General features: G+C 37.7%; 3 protein-coding genes across 3 annotated transcripts in view; 2 read left to right on the plus strand and 1 right to left on the minus strand.

Moving 5' to 3' along the window:
- slc38a8b (solute carrier family 38 member 8b) overlaps positions 1 to 989 on the plus strand; it is a 5484-nt gene extending 4495 nt beyond the window's left edge. Inside the window, exon 9 of the mRNA XM_016501980.1 lies at positions 682 to 989. Within this exon, the coding sequence (XP_016357466.1) occupies positions 682 to 784 (103 nt within the window). The 3' untranslated portion in view covers positions 785 to 989. The remainder of the gene's footprint in view (positions 1 to 681) is intronic.
- A 524-nt stretch (positions 990 to 1513) lies between these two features.
- aph1b (APH1B gamma secretase subunit) lies at positions 1514 to 6296 on the plus strand. The gene is made up of 6 exons (XM_016502049.1): positions 1514 to 1890; positions 2616 to 2786; positions 4272 to 4345; positions 4428 to 4550; positions 4633 to 4760; positions 5334 to 6296. Exons 1-6 carry the CDS (start codon positions 1778 to 1780, stop codon positions 5499 to 5501), a joined length of 777 nt encoding a protein of 258 aa, XP_016357535.1. The 5' UTR covers positions 1514 to 1777; the 3' UTR covers positions 5502 to 6296.
- A 1059-nt stretch (positions 6297 to 7355) lies between these two features.
- The window catches only part of LOC107700351 (probable E3 ubiquitin-protein ligase HERC1), a 56773-nt gene continuing 44485 nt past the window's right edge, over positions 7356 to 19643 (minus strand). Inside the window, exons 57-78 of the mRNA XM_016501981.1 lie at positions 19374 to 19494; positions 19109 to 19255; positions 18881 to 18982; positions 18325 to 18498; positions 17884 to 18201; positions 17705 to 17770; positions 17019 to 17144; positions 16797 to 16935; positions 16518 to 16699; positions 13664 to 13819; positions 13278 to 13400; positions 13056 to 13158; positions 12767 to 12936; positions 12491 to 12629; positions 10618 to 10787; positions 10331 to 10500; positions 10039 to 10204; positions 9862 to 9938; positions 9522 to 9774; positions 8514 to 8666; positions 8073 to 8378; positions 7356 to 7990 (exon numbers count right to left, since the gene is read on the minus strand). Coding sequence (XP_016357467.1) covers positions 7805 to 7990; positions 8073 to 8378; positions 8514 to 8666; positions 9522 to 9774; positions 9862 to 9938; positions 10039 to 10204; positions 10331 to 10500; positions 10618 to 10787; positions 12491 to 12629; positions 12767 to 12936; positions 13056 to 13158; positions 13278 to 13400; positions 13664 to 13819; positions 16518 to 16699; positions 16797 to 16935; positions 17019 to 17144; positions 17705 to 17770; positions 17884 to 18201; positions 18325 to 18498; positions 18881 to 18982; positions 19109 to 19255; positions 19374 to 19494 — 3547 coding nt within the window. The 3' untranslated portion in view covers positions 7356 to 7804. The remainder of the gene's footprint in view (positions 7991 to 8072; positions 8379 to 8513; positions 8667 to 9521; positions 9775 to 9861; positions 9939 to 10038; positions 10205 to 10330; positions 10501 to 10617; positions 10788 to 12490; positions 12630 to 12766; positions 12937 to 13055; positions 13159 to 13277; positions 13401 to 13663; positions 13820 to 16517; positions 16700 to 16796; positions 16936 to 17018; positions 17145 to 17704; positions 17771 to 17883; positions 18202 to 18324; positions 18499 to 18880; positions 18983 to 19108; positions 19256 to 19373; positions 19495 to 19643) is intronic.

Below are 19643 nucleotides of genomic sequence, written 5' to 3' on the forward strand. Positions count from 1 at the left end.
TGAGGTGTTCTGTTGTTGGATGTAATAATGAACATAGCAGTAGTCATTTACTTCAGACATCTGAGCCGCTGAACTTGCAGTGGATTATTTGTTTCTGAAGGGAATGTGCCCCCGATCTACCTAAATGCGTATATGTTCGCGCAAATCATTCATGATCCAGCCTCATCTACAGAAGATGTGAGTATAATGTTTTGTAATGAATCTTTGCAAATCGCCTTTCCTAATAATGTGCTAATTAGCAAATTTCACGATGAATGTGGCTAAAGTAAACAAAACTTTTAAACAAAACTCTGAGAGCAGCTCGGAAGAGAGGGGCGGGGTCAGCAGAGCTCATTAACATTTAAAGGAAAATGCTACAAAAATGGCTTGATCTGAAAAGAGCTGTTTTTGACAGGGTAAAAAAGGTGTTTTTTACTCTACCATTGAGAAATTTTAACCAAACTATGTTACAGACTTTTCATTAAGACCCCAAAGAATCATATCAACTTGTGGAAAATGGGCATCCTATGACCCCTTTAAAAGAAAGCCAAGTGAAGTCATTTTAAATTCCTGGCCATTTCCTCTGGTCTCTTATTTAATTCTAGCTTTTTTCATACATTTATGGTGTGTCTAAAAATATAGTTTGTAATTACTTTCTCCCTTTTACACATTTTTTGTTCAATTTTTTTTTGTTCCTTCCAGATCCATCTTGACAGGGTGGGGTGTGGTGACTGTCGTTACTGGAACTTTTATCTTTGGCCAGAGCACAACTATAGCTGTTATGGAGCTGACGCACAAATTTTAATCTTCGTCATGGTCTTCCTCATTTGGAATATCATTGTCTTGACAAAATGTGTTTGTATATTCGATTGATGGATGAATAACAGTATGATACTTGAAACTAAGGAACAGAAAATGTCACACAACAGTGCCTTATGCTTGTATTACTGTTAGTGCTCAGTTTGATATGTTGTGTGTGTTTGTGTGTGTGTGTGACTAAGAAAATGTGCAGGAGGATTTTTGTTTATATATTTATTATATTGTGTAAGTTTAGACAAGAACAATACATTTATTTAAATGCATTGTATGGAATGAATATTGAATATTGCAGTATATGAATACAAATAGCCTATAAAGAATGAATGTGTAGAACATTTGCAATAACTTATTATTCATTGACTTATTGATTTATATGAATAACTTATTCATTAAAATGAATTAACATTTGACTTAATGTGAGTGTGAAATTGCATAACCTCTATGAAACATTGTTCATGATTTGGTATTGTAATCAATTGAATCAGCTTTTTATAATATAATTTACAATAACAATAAAATTTTGGATGAGATAAAAACAAATTTTATGTGTTTAATGGGGATATTTAGACATGTACTGTAAACAAGTATTCATGCCTTTTTAATAGGTTTAAATGTGGGTCAAGTTCGTAGGACAATAGGAGGGTTAAATAATGCTAGTAAGAATAAGAAAAGGAATCCAGTGGGTGAGGTAAGAAAACTGATAGGCTATGGAAATACGATTCCGAAACACATGAGGTCACATGACTAGGAACCGGACGTTGCGCTGAACTGTTCGAGTGTATCGCTGAGCCCTCAACCTATTTCGAAGAAAACTGACACAATAAACGCCACATTAACTCTTGGTGTATGTTGCTTATACGAACCGATTTACAGCCGTATAACTCTCTCATGGATGAAGTGTGCTGATAGCCTCTGAGGGCACTTATCTGCGTGAAGCGGCAGTCATTTGAGTGAATTAGCAGGTTAGCCGCGCTCCATCATGACAGTGGCGGTGTTTTTCGGCTGTACGTTCATCGCTTTCGGGCCAGCAGTCGCTTTGTTCGTGTTTACAATCGCCAGGGACCCGCTGCGTGTGATCTTCCTCATAGCAGGGTAGGTATCAGGGCAGATATGCTGCTCTCGTCTCCCGTTGTGAGTGCGGTACAGTGTGGCTGAAAGTCCCGTGATACAGCACTTCACTCGGGCTGAGACCTGCCCTTAACATCTGCTGACAAATCACTTGGATCTGAGGCTTAGAAATATTATTACAAGAAGATACAACTTTAAACTCTAACAACTGTAAATGCAAAGAGAAGTTTGGAAATCGTAAGACATTTACACGAATAGTTTGGGGTCAGGAAGATTTATTTTGTTTTTAATCAATAATTGTGTCCAGCAAGGATGCATTAAACGGATTAAAAGTGACAGCAGAGACTTTCTGTTCATAAAATCTTTAAAACTAAAAAGGTTTCCACAAAAATATGAAACAGCAGCACAATGATTTGCACAATGAACAGTTAATTCTGAAGATCATGACACTGAAAACTAGTATGATGGCTGCTGAAAAAGCCAGTAATATTTCTCAGTTTATTTTTGATCAATTCAATGCAGCCTTGCTGAGACTTGTTTAAAAAAACTTAAAAAACTAAAATCTAACCGATCCCAAACTTTTGAACGGTGGTGTAGCTTTTGAACAACAGGGTAGCTTTTGAGCGAGCTACTCCTTTAAGAGCACTTAACAAGCAATGGAATGGGGAAAGCACGTTTAGGTGACCGAGGATTCTGAGCAGTGTTTGAAATATGTGAGAGTATTTTTGTCATGATTGTGTTTGTTTCAGGGCTTTCTTCTGGCTGGTGTCTTTGTTGCTGTCCTCTCTTGTGTGGTTCATCACAGTTCAGATCAGCAACAAGAACAGTGCCACTCAGCAGACAGGGCTGCTCATTTTCGGGGTTGTGCTCTCTGTACTGCTTCAGGAGGCTTTCAGATATGGTTACTACAGATTGCTGAAGTAAGAATTAACTGTTCATTTTCTGTGTTTGAAAGGAGCCACATAATCAATAAACCTAAATATAATGGCATGCCATGTTCTTGAGCGTTGACTGTTAATATTTCACTGATAACAGTGGCAGGGCTGTGTTTTGTGTGTTTGCTTTGAGGTCATCTACACTGTAAAAAAACTATTTGTTGAGTCCACTTAAAAAACGCTGTTACCCCACTGCCTTAACATTGTTTTCTCTTAATTTTTTTTTCTCGGTGTGATGCAGTTGTTTCAACATGCATTTTTGAGTTGAAACAACAGTTATGATAGTTCATTCAACTTTCAGCTTAGTTGAGGGTCAATAAACTGAAATGTTCTTGTTGTCTGGACAATTTATAAAAACATTTGTCTACAAAAAAAAAAAAAAGTTGAAATGGCAAAATCTCAAAATAATTTTTTACAGTGTATATGCTAGTTTACACTTGAACCGACACTTCATTTTTAGATATACACATTTGAAATGTACAGTCTTTCTCTTCTGTGCAAATGGAAGCAAAACTATTGATGCACTAGACAGTTTTTTTTTTTTGTCCAATCAGTTGCTCTCTAGAATTCTTCATGTTTTTGAAAGAAGCTTTTTCTGCTCACCAAGGCTGCATTTATTTGATTAAAAGGCAGTAATATTGTAAAATATTATTACAATGTAAAATAACTGTTTTCTATTTGAATATATTTTAAAATGTAATGTATTCTTGTGATGGCAATGCTGAATTTTCAGCATCATTACTCGTTTACATTTAGACAGTTAGCAGACGCTTTTATCCAAAGTGACTTACAAATGAGGACAATGGAAGCAATCAAAATCAACAAGAGAGCAATGATATACAAGTGCTATAACAAGTCTCAGTTAGCTTAACGCAGTACACGTAGCAAGGGTTTTGTTAATTGTATAATAAATGAAAAGAAAACCGATAGAATACAAAAAGATTAGAAAGCTAGTGTTAGTTTTTTTTTGTTCGTTTTTTTACTCCAGTCTTCAGTGTCAGGTGATCCTTCAGAAATCATTCTAATGTTCTGATTTGGTGCTCAAGAAACATTTCTTATTATTATCAATGTTGACAGTTGTGCTGCTTAATATTTTGGTGGAAACTGATTTTTCAGGATTCTTTGATAAATAGAAATCTCAAAGAACCGAATTTATTTGAAATAGTAAAGACGTTTGTAATGTTACAAAAGATTTCTGTCAGTTTTGATGTAATATATCCTCACTCAAAAGTTTTAATTTATTTAAAAAAAAAATGTACTGACCAACAACAGTTACGCTATCTCACCCAATCTTACTGTTTCAGTAGGAAATACTCAACACAAGACAGAAAACATTATCAAACATTCCCTCATCAGATTCCATGGAGTCTTTAAATAACTAAAAGATTCCATCAGTGATTCACTTTGGCATTCAGTGTTGGTGTTGTGTAGGAGGATTGATGTTAACGTCTGTTGTTGTATCTCTCACAGGAAAGCAAATGAAGGCCTGTTGGCGCTCAGTCAGGAGGACACCATGCCCATCTCCATACGGCAGCTAGCTTATGGTAAACATCCATCACATGCTGCTTCTAGTAGTCCAATAAACAGCCGATGTTTTGTTTAAGTGTGCGTGTCGTTGGTTTGCAGTATCAGGTCTGGGCTTTGGCTTCATGAGTGGAGCGTTCTCTGTGGTCAACATACTCTCAGATTCCTTGGGTCCGGGAACTGTCGGTATCCATGGCGACCCTCAACATTACTTCATATCCTCAGGTAATGACATGCCAGTTAGTGTTTAAACCCAGCGAATAATACTGAGTGTCTCGAGCAAGCAGCGTATGCTTTCTCTCCACAGCTTTCATGACACTGGCCATTATCTTGCTGCATATGTTCTGGGGGGTTGTTTTCTTCGAGTCGTGTGAGCGACAGAGATGGTGGGCTCTTGGAGCTGTGGTCATCAGTCATCTAGTAGTATCATGTGTAGTAAGTGAACACACATCATGCATATAAAACTATATGAATAAATGAAGATATAAATATATTGCTGTCTTAAATTACAATTTTCCTGTAAAGTAAAAAAAAAACTATTGATAAATTATTATATATAATTAATATTTAATTATGTAATGTAATTATTATGCAATTTACAATATAATATTTAAGATTTCAGAATAATATTATTAAATTCTTCAAATCTTCAAGCATTTATTTTGGTGATCTTCTACGCACAGAAATTTAGGAAATTGTGCAAACATTGTGTTCCCAAAATTCACATTAAACTCACTGCACATACAGAGATGGATTTCTTGAGAAGCAGCATTTACTGTGCAATGCTGTATTGTTAATTGTGGCACATTTATTCATTTTAATTTTGCATTCAATTTAATTATCATCTTTTCATCAACTCACGAACCCTGTACAGTTCCCTCACGAACAGTAATCATTACTCAGAGAAGAGCAACAGACACAAGCAGCTGACTCACTCTGATCACAAGTGCACCATGTGAAACACAGTTGTTACATCTTTGTATTGGTACTTTTTTTCCCCCCATACAGACATTTGTGAACCCACACTATCAAGGCAGTCTGATCCCGACCTACATCATTCTGTCTATCATGGCGGCCTGGGCGTACTTGTGTGCTGGAGGATCTTTGAGGAACCTCAAACTCTGCCTCACCTGTAAAGATAAAGACTTCTTGCTGGCCAATCACAGGCCAAGATAACCCATCAGCTACAAACAGGACTTTCTCCAAAGACTGGCTCATTGAGCCAGTAGGCCGATGACACGGCCAGCAGCCCTGGACTCTGGGAGGCTTATGGTCTGTGTAGTCTGCATAAGAATGGTTGCTGAGTAACAGGAATTTTATGTCTGCAGATCTTGCACTTTCTGTAATTACCTCCTCTTCTGTTTTCTGTTCTGTACCTCATGTTCTGTGTGTGAAAGAGACACTGAAACTATGTCAAAGTGAGAGTGTGTGTATGTTTTATACTAAAGAATTGTCTAGAGCTGCTTTCATATGTGATTTTCTCCTTTGTAGCAGGTTTGAAAAAAGGTCTTGTATAGGTTTGGCCTTAAATAGTTTACTCTCCCCCTTGCCAGGCATTGTCCCGCTGTATTTTGTTTAGGCTCAAATAATTTGCCACTATCCTGACATCAGCGATCAAACCCTGGAGCGTAACGTTGTGTTTTCCTTTTAATTCATCTGTCTGAAAGCTTGTCTTTTAAAAGACCCTCCTCAACTCTCCCTAGGGCAGCGGTTTAATTTTCCCAGTGGAACGTGTTTGAACAGCTTGGGCTTGAATGATAAATGTAGTGGCCACTCTTCAATAAAACCACTACTCTCTGAATCTATGCTATAAGAAACTATGGATGATTTTAAACATGTAGGTGACCACTGACCCCAGTGGTGTCTGTTTTATTGGATTAGATGTCACTTTTATTGGACTCATATGCTTTGTTTCCTTTGGCTGTAAGGTGTATGAAATTTTGATTCACAATAAAGTAGCTTGAGCTCGAATCCATTGTAATTGGCTTGTTTTTTCATGAACATTTTGTTCTGAATACATTTTTTACAGTTTTTTTTCCCCCAACGGTGTAAATATTTTCAAATAAGCAGAGGGAAAATATATATACATATATATAGAGAGAGGTAAAAGCAATAATATTGGGAAATTTTACCATTTTAAATAACTTTTCTGTTTTAATATTCTAAAATGTCATTATTCTTTTGATGGTAACGCTGAATTTTCAGCAGTCATTACTTCAATCTTCAGTGTCGCATGATCCTTCAGAAATGATTCTGAAATATGATTTACTGATTTTAATTTAAGAATATGAAATATTAATTATTAATATTGTATTTTGTATATTACATTACAAAATAATTGAATATATATATAATAATGTATATGTATATGACCCTTCATAATACATATATACATAAAACATACATATATTTTTACTTTACAGGACAATTGTAATTTAAAACAGTATCTTCATCTGCATTTTTAGAGAGTTAAAACAACAAACACCATATATATGCGACCAAATTAGAAATATATATTTGATCTGTTTATCTTGCATGTTATGCAATCACTAACCGACATCAGAGAACCATGAACATGCGATTGTGACTTTACATCATTGAAATATTAACTTAAAATCTCTGGGGGTACTTCTAGTATATATTTTGTTTCTAAGAGGTTCAGCTGACAAAAAAAGTGTTTGGGAAAATATATAAAGCGTAAAAGCAGTAACACTGAAATTGTACAATTTTAAATAACTGTTCTGATTTAATATATTTTATACTGTCATTCCTTTGATGGCAAAGCTGAATTTTCAGCAGTCATTACTTCAGTCTTCGGTGTTGCATGGTCCTTCAGAAAAGATTCTGAAATATGACTTGCTGCTCAAGAAACATTTCTCATGTCATTATAAATGTCTCTACTGTCACATTCAATTTAAAGTGTCCTTGTGGAATAAAAGTATTAATTATAAGTATTATCTTAACCCTAAACTTAATGAAATGTTTTTTCCCAGGTCATTTTGGACTTTTGAATAACCATCAAAAATGCTGTTTCAGATTCAAACATTTATTGCATCTGACATAAGAAATCTGGTGTAGGCGATTAAAAAAATTCAAATAAATACAGGTACTCATGTAAAACAATTTCCTAATGAAGCATTATACATACTGTACAAATTTTTCTTTTTTTGTCATTCTATACATTTTTTTTTAAAATAAAACAGTTTCATGCAGAATATCCTGAAAAAAAGGCAGCGCCAAAAGAAGAATGAATAGTGGAGAAAGACTGTGCTTCAAAGTAAAGAGAAGGCGAGTGTGTACATGTGTGTAAACAGATTGTGCGGCCCACCCAAGTTCAGCTTAATTGCGAAGAAACGAAAGGTGAAACACTTGATTATGTGTTGAAAACATCTGTAAGCATAAAAATCATAAAAGCCTGCACCGAATACTAAACTGAGTCCTACACAGCATACACTGTGTTTACATGTGCATGTAGGGGGTCAGTAATCTGTGTCCGACCCCTCTGCGTTGTCCACATTGCGGGAGAGCATGTAGTTGTCCATGTCGATAGAACGGCAGTTATTAATAGCATAACGCAGCCGCTCCGCCATGACTGGTTGGCTAGAGTAAGGTGGGAGGCGGAGCTGGAAGAAGCACGTCTGAGAGGTGGGAAGACTGTCGTACGGCTGAAAAACAGAAGAAACACACATTAGCCACTTTTCCACTGGCTATAAATGTCCATCCATAAAAACACAGACACATTCTTACCCGGTCCACCTTCATGATCTGGAACCTCTGGGATATATCAGCAGTGTTAGCTGGCAGACGAGAGCGTCCCGAGACGAAGCGCATGAAGAGGACTCTCTCCTCATTGGAGAACTCCTCCAGCGTCTGCCAGAACCACTGCACCAGCTGTTGCTGCTCGTCCACCTCCCTGTAGCGGACCACCTTCTTCAGAACCTCCACGCTGATCTCCGGCAGCCCGCAGACCATCTGCTCCAGCTGCCGCGCTGTTAGTAAGGAGAGCAAGGGAACAGGCACGATCCAGGACATGCCCTCGCGCACCGCTGCCACCTAATGCGCATTCAGAGGTGAACACAAAAGAAGAGATGAATAACAGGATCAGATGACAAGTCATGATCTAGGTGTGGATACACTCCCACATATTCAAGGTAAGGATACACTGGTTTAGAGTCGAGCTGAACACACCTGGCGTTCCATTTCATGCAGGCGATACTCAATGGCACGCTCTACATACTCCTTCCTATTGGAAAAGGTCAGCGGTATGCTGTTTCCTCCAGGGATGATGGGAACCATTTTCCCATCTGCACTTTGGCCAACAAAGGAGTCCAGTGGAATCATCTATATATAAAAAAAGAAAAAAGAAAAAGAAATGAACAAAGAAATATACACCAAGTAAAATAAAGTCAAAGAAATTAAACCAATTAAAAAATGTCCATGTTTTAAGTAGACATTATAAGATTTGAAAGCCCCCAATTTACTTCTGGTATAATGACAATGCTGCTGATTTTTTAACCTCTTTTATTTACAGAAACGAGGAAATAAATGAAAGATAAATTGATTTAATACTTAAATATTTATATAAATATTATAAATAATATGTATAATAATAGTAGTAATAATAATATTTATTTAAATAAAAATAATTCTAAAAGTTTAAATAACAATGTTCTTTACACTTTTTTTATTACCAATTAATTTATGACTTTCCTAGCCATTTATGATTAAAGGTTTTTAAATGTTTTTGCTCAAAATTTGTACCTGATAAAATATTTTAGAGCTTGACATAACTAGATTTTTTTTTTTTTTTTTACAAGAAAAATATTTTCATTAACCATTTTTCTATTACTTTTTAAGATTTTATTAATATTCATGACTTTTCCAAGTCTATAGATCACATTTTTATCCAGGTTTTCCAAGGCTGTGGGAATTCTGGTTCTTAAAAATAAAAGTTGTTGAGGGAACAAATTAAAATAAGAAATATGAGTTCAGCTTAAATCAGATTTTTTTGTTTTAGCTTAGTTTAAAGCATATTCAGTCTTATTCCGAGTCATTCAAAACCACCTTGGGGCCTCTTGGAACTATGTTGAAGCCCCCTGCTTAAGATACACTGAGCTAGACGGAGTAAATAATTCCTTCTATTATCCTCTATGAGAAACAGAGTAAAAACAAGTATTTTATGGGAGTCCACAGCACCTCATGAAAGTTCTGCTCTGTGATGCCGCTGTCCTCCAGGTGTAAGATGCTGTTGAGGGTCTGCACATACAGCAGGTCCACTTCCTCCAGATCTTCAAGAGTGAGAGGAATACAGCACAGCTGCTTCCACACCACTGGAGCGAGATGCAGGTCTAGAGGCTTCTTAGTGCGGATGGCCACTCCCATCAGAATACCCAAGAACTTGAACTGCAGCAGGTGCTCTTCCAGACAGGCTGAGGGGTTCAGCAAGAACCTGAAGACACACAAAGATCAAGAAAACCTGATCAGTTTATTAGTTTGGTGGAATACAATATTCAGACAATTGTCTGTCGGCACTCACCTGTCTCGGTTGTAGCCCACCTCTGCTGCGGCGTTGGGAGAAGGGATGAGAAGATCCACCACTCCTGTCTCCAGCTCCTACACAAGAGCGATATGCCCCAATTTAACGCTCTTGTCATTTTTCATAAGGCTGAGCCATAATGGGTTCATATACACATCTCCGTCAGTATCGCCCTACCTGGCACATCTCTGTGATTGTGTCGTCAAACACCCCTCCGGCATCATCTGCCCCCTCTCCCACAAGCTTGACTTTCCAGGCTCGTGACGGCAGCCTTAGATCAGATGCGTTTAGTTTCACAACCTGCCTGGCGATCTGCACAAATATGGGCTTACACTTCCTTCCTCTGAGAAAACAGGACAAAAAAGGGGGGAAAAAAGAATGATTGAAGAAGTTCTTATGTTCTACCTCGAATGAAAATGAGGCAAAGAATGTCTCCAGTGTTCTGGCTGCAACTCTGAACATGACTGACCGTGTAGAGATTCTTTTGACTGTAATCTGTGGGCCGTAGTTCTTCCCCTGCACCATGGTCTTCCCGATAGAGCGCACCATGGGCAGTGTGTAAACTCCAGGGGCCAGCAGGGGCCTCAGCTGACCCTGGACTATACCCCATGTACCTGCATTATAGCGTGACGTGCAGCTCTGAAACACAAATGATTCATGATCGAACCAGACAGTGTTCATGGAGGTTTTTTCCCCCAACAGCCTCAGAGTAAAGAGACAATATGATGCAAACATGACATGTTTGTGGGTGTATACCTGGTTGTTGGGGCTGAGGTTCAGCAGTCTCCATGAGGAGTACATGAGGTCAGAGAAGTGGTAGAGCAGGCGCAGTCGGGCTCTCAGAGCCTCCATACTGACCTCTCTCAGGACACTGTACTGAGGAGGCACACACAGGGGCAAGCCCAGCTGCAGAGGCACTGATGAGCCTGAACACACAAACACTCCATCTCAACAACTGATCAGCACAGCTACATGGTTTTTTATATCATCACTGAACTGAAATCATTGAGTCTAATTATGATTTTCACAAATAACTGTGATGCCCTCCATTTAGGGATTTTTAAGTGACTATACAAATAACAGGTCTGTCAAATTCATGTGAAAGTAACAAGTCGCATAGGAAGAGATTTCTACAAATCTGGAATGAGGAGGACATCAAAAAAACTACACACTAAAATGTGAAGATTTTTATTTATGCAAAATCAGAGCATCTGCAGTATTTTTTTTTTAATCAAACTGAAGACTTTTTAAGACCTTTTTTTAAGACCTACACAAATAAAATTAATATCATATGAGCGGGATAGGGCATTGTCTATGTATGTTAACATATTAAACCGTAAAATTAATGTAAAAGCATGATTTACAGTTCAGATACAGGTGTTCACAAAAACAAATTTTTTATTAAATGATAAGCTTCACATTTGAGCCTCTAAACCATTTATAAGAAAAGGGATTCAAAAGTCAAAAGCACATATTATATATCTTAGTGTCTTAATTGTTTAGATTTGTATAATGCATTAGCTTCTTGTCAATCCACCGGTTAACATTTACAACTCTGCGTGTTTGCAGCGTAAAAACAACGGTAGATTTTCACATTGGTCTGAACAAAAACAGCAGGCAGGCTGATAGAAAATGTATATTCATTCTCTGCCAGCAGGAGGCGCTTTCGGAACAGCAGAAATATAGCGTTTCCCTGGTAACCGCAGTACACAAAGCTAAGGAGCACTTGTCTTTGAAATGCAGCCTTTTGACGTTTAATCGGCACATTAAGACATATCGCAATTCTTGTCTTTCCGTCCACAAATTTAAGACCTCTTGAAATCATAATTTCGACTTTCTTGTACCATTTAAGATTTTTTATGGCCTTAAATTTAATACAACTAAATCTAAGACTATAAGGACCCGCAGAAACCCTGAAAAAAGACTTAAAGGTTTCAGCAGACTGCTTTGAAATATGTTAAAAATAAGGAATTAGTGCAAAAAAAAATGATCATCAACTAATATACTACAATACTGAAAAGTAATTGTATTCTTCTAATAATACTATTCTAACAATAAAAATATTAATGATAATATTAAATAATTATAGAAATAGAATACATATGTGTGTGTGTATATATATAAAATCATGAAAATGGCATTCATGAAATTCATTGAATTTTTCAATGAAACTTTTCACTAAATAAACAGAGATAATATTTGTCATTATATGTGTGTGTGTGTGTATATATATATATATATATATATATACGTATATGTATATGTATTTCATTAATATTTTTTTATTATTACAATATTACTTCAAGAATGTAATATATAATTACTTTTCAATATTATAGTATATTAGTTGATCATTTTATCATCATCATCATCATCATCTTTGCACTAATTCCTTATCTGTAAAGCATTTCAAAGCAGTCCAGTTAAACCCTTAAGCCTTTATTTCGTATAAATTAAAACCTTTAAATTTTAGTGCGTAGATTTTTTTTGATGTCCTCAATCCACTGCCAACTTGAAAACAATAAAAAAATTATCTATATCTAATATACAATAATACTGAATAATAATTATATTCTAATAACAATAATATTAATAATAATAATAAATGACAGTGTGTATGTGTCTGTACCTGGAGCACGTGGCGGTACAGGCGGTGCAGTCCATGCTGCACTGTGGCAGCGGCCTGCAGATATCTGCTGGATGTTTTTGCCTTGTAAAGCACTGATGAGGGTCGGCTCTCTAACATGGATGGTGAGGCCCAAGCCCTGCTAATAAAAAATTTATAAAAACACAAACTAATAAATTTCTATGCTACTGTTCAGATATTACATAAAACCAATGGAAAATGGGAAACATAATTAGTTTGTTTTTATTAAAAACAATAACCCCCCCAGCAATCACACACCTGTCCCTCTGAGTTGCTCCCCCAGGCATAAACATCTCCAGTTGATGAGAGAACAAGCGCGTGTTCGGCCCCAACAGCCACATCTTCTATAAACACGGCCATTAAAGCAGGGACTTGCTGAGGCCGGTTATGATTTCGTGCTCGACCCTCTGGCAGACCAATCAAGCGATCTGTCACATTATAGCAAAAACAATGAAATAAAAACACTGGACTTGCTTTAACATTCAGCAAACAGTTTATAGAAGTGTGAAGCTTCTCCCTGAGACAAGTATGTCTGCGGATGGCTTACCCTGCCCAAACGTGTACACGTTTCCATCTCTGGTTAGAGCAACAGAGAACTGTGTGCCACATGCCACCTTCTTTATTCCAATTCCACACAAAACATCCACTTTCTATAAAATAAACCCACAGACTTAATTTAGTGAAGACCAAGAGTTTTGTTTATGACATGTAATGTTTAATTGTATATGCTTGTGATGGTGTTGTCACATTAACGTGTCAGTAGTTGTACCTGTGGGGAGGATTTGGCTGTAGAGTTTCCCAGTCCCAGTTTGCCATAGTCTCCATCTCCAAACGCCCAGACGGTCATTCCATCAGCCGATACTGCCAAAGTGTGATTCAGCCCACATGCAACCTACACACAACCATGATACCATAAACATCAGATAAGACAGTGTTCAGAGGCTGTTCAAAAGTCCACACTGAGAATCTGGGATTTAAAATCCAATTTAAACATGGAAATATACAACATTTATTTATATAAGAAAAAGGGGATAAATAAATGCCTTCATTCATTTATTCTTAATACATTTAATATAATGTTAAATAAATAATATAAAAATATATATAATAAAAAAAAAAAAACTTTTGAATGGCACTGTATGAAGAAAGTCTTACCTGCCCAACCTGGTGGCCCTCCAGTGCACTGACTCGCTCTGGTAACTTTTTGTTAGAGGTGTTTCCAAGTCCCAGTCTGCCATAATCTCCATTACCAAAGGAGAAGAGCTTTCCGTCTGCAGTCACCACCGCTGAGTGTTTAAATCCACACGACATCTGAACAAAACACATTCTGATATAGGGCTGCATGATAACGGTTAAACTGATAATCACGATTATTTTAACTTAAAATTATAATAAAGACTATTAATAACGATTATTCTATCAAAAGGGTAAATGCAATAACATTTCACGTATCCTTTAACCAACCTCCACTGACTATACACTGACTTCATTTAACCAACTATGATAATGCAAAACTCATGGTTTTGGTTAGTGTTTTGTAATCTGTATTCACATTAGATTTTCTAAGTGAAAATTTGTTCGCAAATGAGACAAGCCACTCAGATCGCGCAGCAAATTTGCTCAAAGGTCGTTAATACACACTGAAAACTAACATTGCCATGCTGTTTTTAACTGATTAACATTATAAAACTGGTAAAAACTTTAGAAACTCTTAATATAACTTCCAACAATTCCAATTTATGTACGTTACATTTTTCCCCATTGTATTGCCACAGGTAGCAAAAGCGCATTTATTCCTCAAACACAATAGATCCATATTGAAACTTGGTAAAAGTTTGATCATGGCAGATTTGGTTACACAAACAGCACAAATGGCTTGTGAAAAAAAAAAAATAATTGGCTGTATGACACTTTCATGTAAGCAGGATATCGCTGTGGAGAGATCGCAAAACTCCAGCACATGTATGTTTTCATATCATCAGCGCTTGCACGTTCTGCCATCAGTGAGCGCACACAGGGTTGCCAGTAGTGTTGTCACGGTACCAAAATTTCAGTATTCGGTACCAATACCTGTGAAAATCCACGGTTCTCGGTACCAATTTCGGTACCAAAGCAAAACACAAAAACATGCTAATTAAAAAAATGTGACTATACTTTCATTTAATCCAAACTGTGTACATATTTCATTTTAAAGGGCTTTTAAAACCTTCTAGAGTTATTCAGCCAAGAATAACAACTAAGTTAGCTAAAAAAATAAAAAAGCCCAGAACTGCTTTTCTGACTGATATGACACAATGTTAACCATTTGTACATTCTCTAACACGCATATATTTTAGATTTACAATTAATTTAAAAGCCTCTGGTGTGTAAAAATAGTAAATATCATCATGTCCTCCTGTTTTTTTTTTTTTACCATAATAAAAGTTATAGGAGCATTAAATAGTTAATGAAGAAACTTCATTCTAATGCTCATTATATTAGAGTTAACCGCGCTTATGCTAACGATTAACTACTCTAATAACAGCGATGTTCATTTCAATCCGACATTCAAATTAAAATAATGAATAATATTCATAACAGAAGCGGTGTTTCCCACATACTTGCACTCTATTTGTGGCGGCATATATATGCAAATTCATTCTCTGCCAGCAGGAGGAGCTTGTAGAGCGGGAGAGATAGAGGTTTCCCCAGTAACGGCTGTACTTCAAGATGCTGCTCAGGCATTACAGGCAAGATGAAATGAAAATGACATCCATAATTTTCTGAAGACAGTCAAGCGGTGTTTCCCACAGACTTGCACTCTATTTGTGGCGGCATATATGTGCAAATTCATTCTCTGCCAGCAGGAGGAGCTTGTAGAGCGGGAGAGATAGAGGTTTCCCCAGTAACGGCTGTACTTCAAGATGCTGCTCAGGCATTACAGGCAAGATGAAATGAAAATGACATCCATAATTTTCTGAAGACAGTCGGTTTCCTTCAGACGATATCTCCATTTGCATTGAAGTTTCAGCTTCGTAAACTTTGCAGATATTGTTTATGCTCAAACAGCAACATTACACACTAACTAATGTTAAAAAAGTGCTTGTAGAGCGGGAGAGATCAGGTTTCCCCAGTAACGGCTGTAATCAAATAAGTGCTGCGCTCACAAACGTTGCTTTATCAGGCATTACAGGCAAGGTGAAATGACAATGACATCCATAATTTTTTGAAGACAGTCGGTTTCCTTCAGAAATACAGTGATATAAAAACACCCACACTGGGTTTCAGCTTTGACATGTGCAGTGCTCATGTTTATTCAATGAAGTCAAAGCCTTTTGGAAAATCTATTTGTGGTGGTGAGTTTTGATTTTGTGGCGGGCCGCCACAAATAAATCAATGTATGGGATGAAATGAAATTTACCTGCTTGAACGCTTTAATTTAATCCAGGTGTCTGTCTTTAAAGTGTTTTGTTAGTTTGGTGTGTTTCCTCCTTTTGAGGTCGCCATGTCGCATCTGTGCACCTTTCGGATAGCGCATCAAGAACCGGGTTCTACTCGGTACCACCGGTACTTAAAAAAAACCTGGTACTGTACCGTTTTCATTTTTTTAGTACCGACTTGGTACCGAAGTACCGGGTCTTTTGACAACACTAGTTGCCAGATTGCACAGATTAAGTAAAACACCGGGCAGAAAGTGTATCCTTAAAGGAGATAAGCTCTGTTTTGGGGCTTAAAGCTCTTAACATCTGGCAACTACAAGCACGAACGCTAGTGAAGACTTGTTAGCAATGCAAGATAACACAAATGCCAAATTAAAAACATGTTTTCAGGATAAATAATGAGCCGGCCAATATCGTGACTCTTGTTTTTAATTAACCGAGAAAGGTGGATATCGTTATCGAGATTAAAATACGATTAATCGTGCAGCCCTATTCTGATGAACTTCATCATATACACCTCACAGGAAGAAGAAGAGAGAGGCATCTAGGCGCGTTTAGGAGTGAGGGTGAATTTGACAAGTTTTTCTGACCTGCACCACCTCCTCTCCCTGCAGTGCCTCTATCTGTCGCGGCCTGCGCTGTCTGTCACTGTTACCATGGCCCAGTTTTCCGTAATCTCCATCTCCCCAGCTGAACACCTCGCCACTCTCAGTTAGCGCCATCGAATGGCCATCAGACCCACAGGACGTTACTAGCTGGGTCACCACAAAGCCTGCACAAACACACAGCACACTTGCTGTTAACACTTTTAGGGTATTGTAACATATATAATGAAAGTTATTCAGAGTTTGTGTGTGATTGCAACATGCCTTGCAGAGCAGATATGACAGTGAGGACGTGCAGATCGTCTGAATTTCCTTGTCCGAGGCGGCCGTAACTGCCCTCGCCACATGCAGACACCGTTCCGTTAGCCTGGATCACAAATGTGCAGTTCTGCCCACAAACAACCTGACCAAACAAAATAAAATTCATTTGTTAAAAAAAAAAAAAAAAAAAAAACTTTTTGTGTGTGTGTTTATGTACACTCATACCTGTTGGGCCTGAGAAAAAGAGGGAGCCAGAGTTGGCACCAGAATGTTTCGCCCGGCCTCGGCGAGCTGCCCATGCCTGCCAGCACCCCATAAAAACATATCACACTTCCCTCCAAGGTGCCAGTCCTTAAAAACATAAAAAATTAAAAACATTTAAATATCTCTTGTTATATAATATTTATTATTTAAATAAAATATAATATTTTATTATATAATAATAAATGTGTGAATGTTTTACTTCTGGTCTGGAAGTGGCCCATGACATGATCTGCTCATCCAACCCAGACACCCACTTGCTGTTGTCCTGTGTGCGATTTTTAAAAAGGCTGTGATCATCATGAACAGCACAGTTTTTCACAATTAAATCATTTAATATGTCAGTCTCACTGCAGGACATTTGTATGTTCTTTCTCTCACCATAAGCAGTGCCAATTTGTCTTTGGCCACGGGCTCCAGGTCCGGGACGATGAAAGACTCGGGAAAGGTGTGCCCACGTGCGAGGGCTTCGGCCGTTTTGACGGCTGCCCATGCCACCCCATAAAAACATATCACACTTCCCTCCAAGGTGCCAGTCCTTAAAAACATAAAAAATTAAAAACATTTAAATATCTCTTGTTATATAATATTTATTATTTAAATAAAATATAATATTTTATTATATAATAATAAATGTGTGAATGTTTTACTTCTGGTCTGGAAGTGGCCCATGACATGATCTGCTCATCCAACCCAGACACCCACTTGCTGTTGTCCTGTGTGCGATTTTTAAAAAGGCTGTGATCATCATGAACAGCACAGTTTTTCACAATTAAATCATTTAATATGTCAGTCTCACTGCAGGACATTTGTATGTTCTTTCTCTCACCATAAGCAGTGCCAATTTGTCTTTGGCCACGGGCTCCAGGTCCGGGACGATGAAAGACTCGGGAAAGGTGTGCCCACGTGCGAGGGCTTCGGCCGTTTTGACGGTGGTGGAAAAGCAGTGAAGCCACGCCCACTCACTGTTGGCCCAGGAGATGGGGGAGGGGGTGGAGGAGGAGCCAGGCTCAGGTGGGCAGTGGGCCAGGTGAGGTGGGACAGGAGGGTGACACAGCAGAGCGTCCAGCTGCAGACCCACCGCTAGAGACGACAGACACTGCATGTAAGGACTGTGGACGAGCTGCTCTCCGCACACCACATGAGGCTGAAACACACAAATAAACCAGGTATACGCAACAGGAAATCACCACAACAATGTCCCTATTTTTTGCATTTTTACATGAACAGCATTCGCTAAAATTATATCATAATTAGTAGTTGTGTGTACCTTCTCATACGCATACTGCTCCTGAAGCATGATGGGAAGTCTCTCCAGGAAGGCTCTCATGCATGGAGCCATGTTCAGTCCCACAACGCCCTGCGTTTTTAGTGCCGTGCGGCAAGTTGCTAAGACGTGATTGGTTGACATGGACTCTGCTGAGCTATTAACGACCAGCACATCCTGCAGAACAAATACATTTCTTATTAAGTTACATCTTTTCTGAACAGAAATGGGCATCAATCAAAACATATACTTTAAGAAAATAACTTAAAAAAAAAAAAAAAAAAAAAAAAAAAAAACCCGGAAAAAAATGTGAAACTGCCCCTTATATTTTGTTTTTAATGTTTTTTTTCTACTGTTTTCCTTTAATAATTGAATCAGATGCTAATGTTAGGAACAGTCATTTAATTATGATATATGTGTTATGTAACCATAACGGCTTTGTTTATTAAAAACAGAGTAAAAAAACAACAACATCTTTTCTAGATTTGATAAAAAATAAAAAAAACTCATCAAAATGAATGAAAATCAACTAAAATGTAAACATTCGGGATTCTTTTACCTTTGAGCGATTGGAGCAAACAGCTACACCTACGTCAGGGATCCAAACTGTTCTGTTAATTGCTCCAGATCCAGCAACTACTGTCTGCAGCACTGATCCATCCTACATGTATAAACATATGCACAAACGACATGAAAACACTAAAGTGAATCCTTTGAAGTTTGTTTGTTAGGACTGTAAGTTAGCCTGTATGCATCTGTGAAGTGTGTGACCATGTTAGACACTGACCCGCAAAGACCAGATGTTCAAAAGTCCGCCAACTCCTCCAGACACAAGAGCAAGCCCATCTGGACTGAACGCTACTGTCCGCACAGGAGTCATATGACCCTGCAGCTGGAACACACACACTGCTCTTTCACACCGCTGGGGGTCCAGCTGGACAGAGATCAGGGAAGTCACATAACACACATAAACATAAATACTAACTGATAAGGAAGCACTGATAGCAAAGCATTTAAAGGTTTTTGATTGCTCATATGTATGGACACGTTACCATCAGTTTGGATTTGAATTTTGATTCCCACCAGGCATCAGGGCAGGCAGTGCTGGACTGTGAGTATGAAGAAGGGTCCTGCGGTACCGTCCACACAGTCACCAGACCGTTCTGACAACATCTGTGAGAAAGATTTTTAATCCCTCAATGATGTTTATGATCATATTCTTAATTTAGGTTAAGGACATATTTCACAATGCACACTTAATGAATAAAAGGTGAATATATATATATATATATATATATATATATATATATATTTACACACTT

Source organism: Sinocyclocheilus anshuiensis, unplaced genomic scaffold (assembly GCF_001515605.1).
Source record: "Sinocyclocheilus anshuiensis isolate Anshui unplaced genomic scaffold, SAMN03320099.WGS_v1.1 scaffold154, whole genome shotgun sequence".
NCBI classification, from domain to species: domain Eukaryota; kingdom Metazoa; phylum Chordata; class Actinopteri; order Cypriniformes; family Cyprinidae; genus Sinocyclocheilus; species Sinocyclocheilus anshuiensis.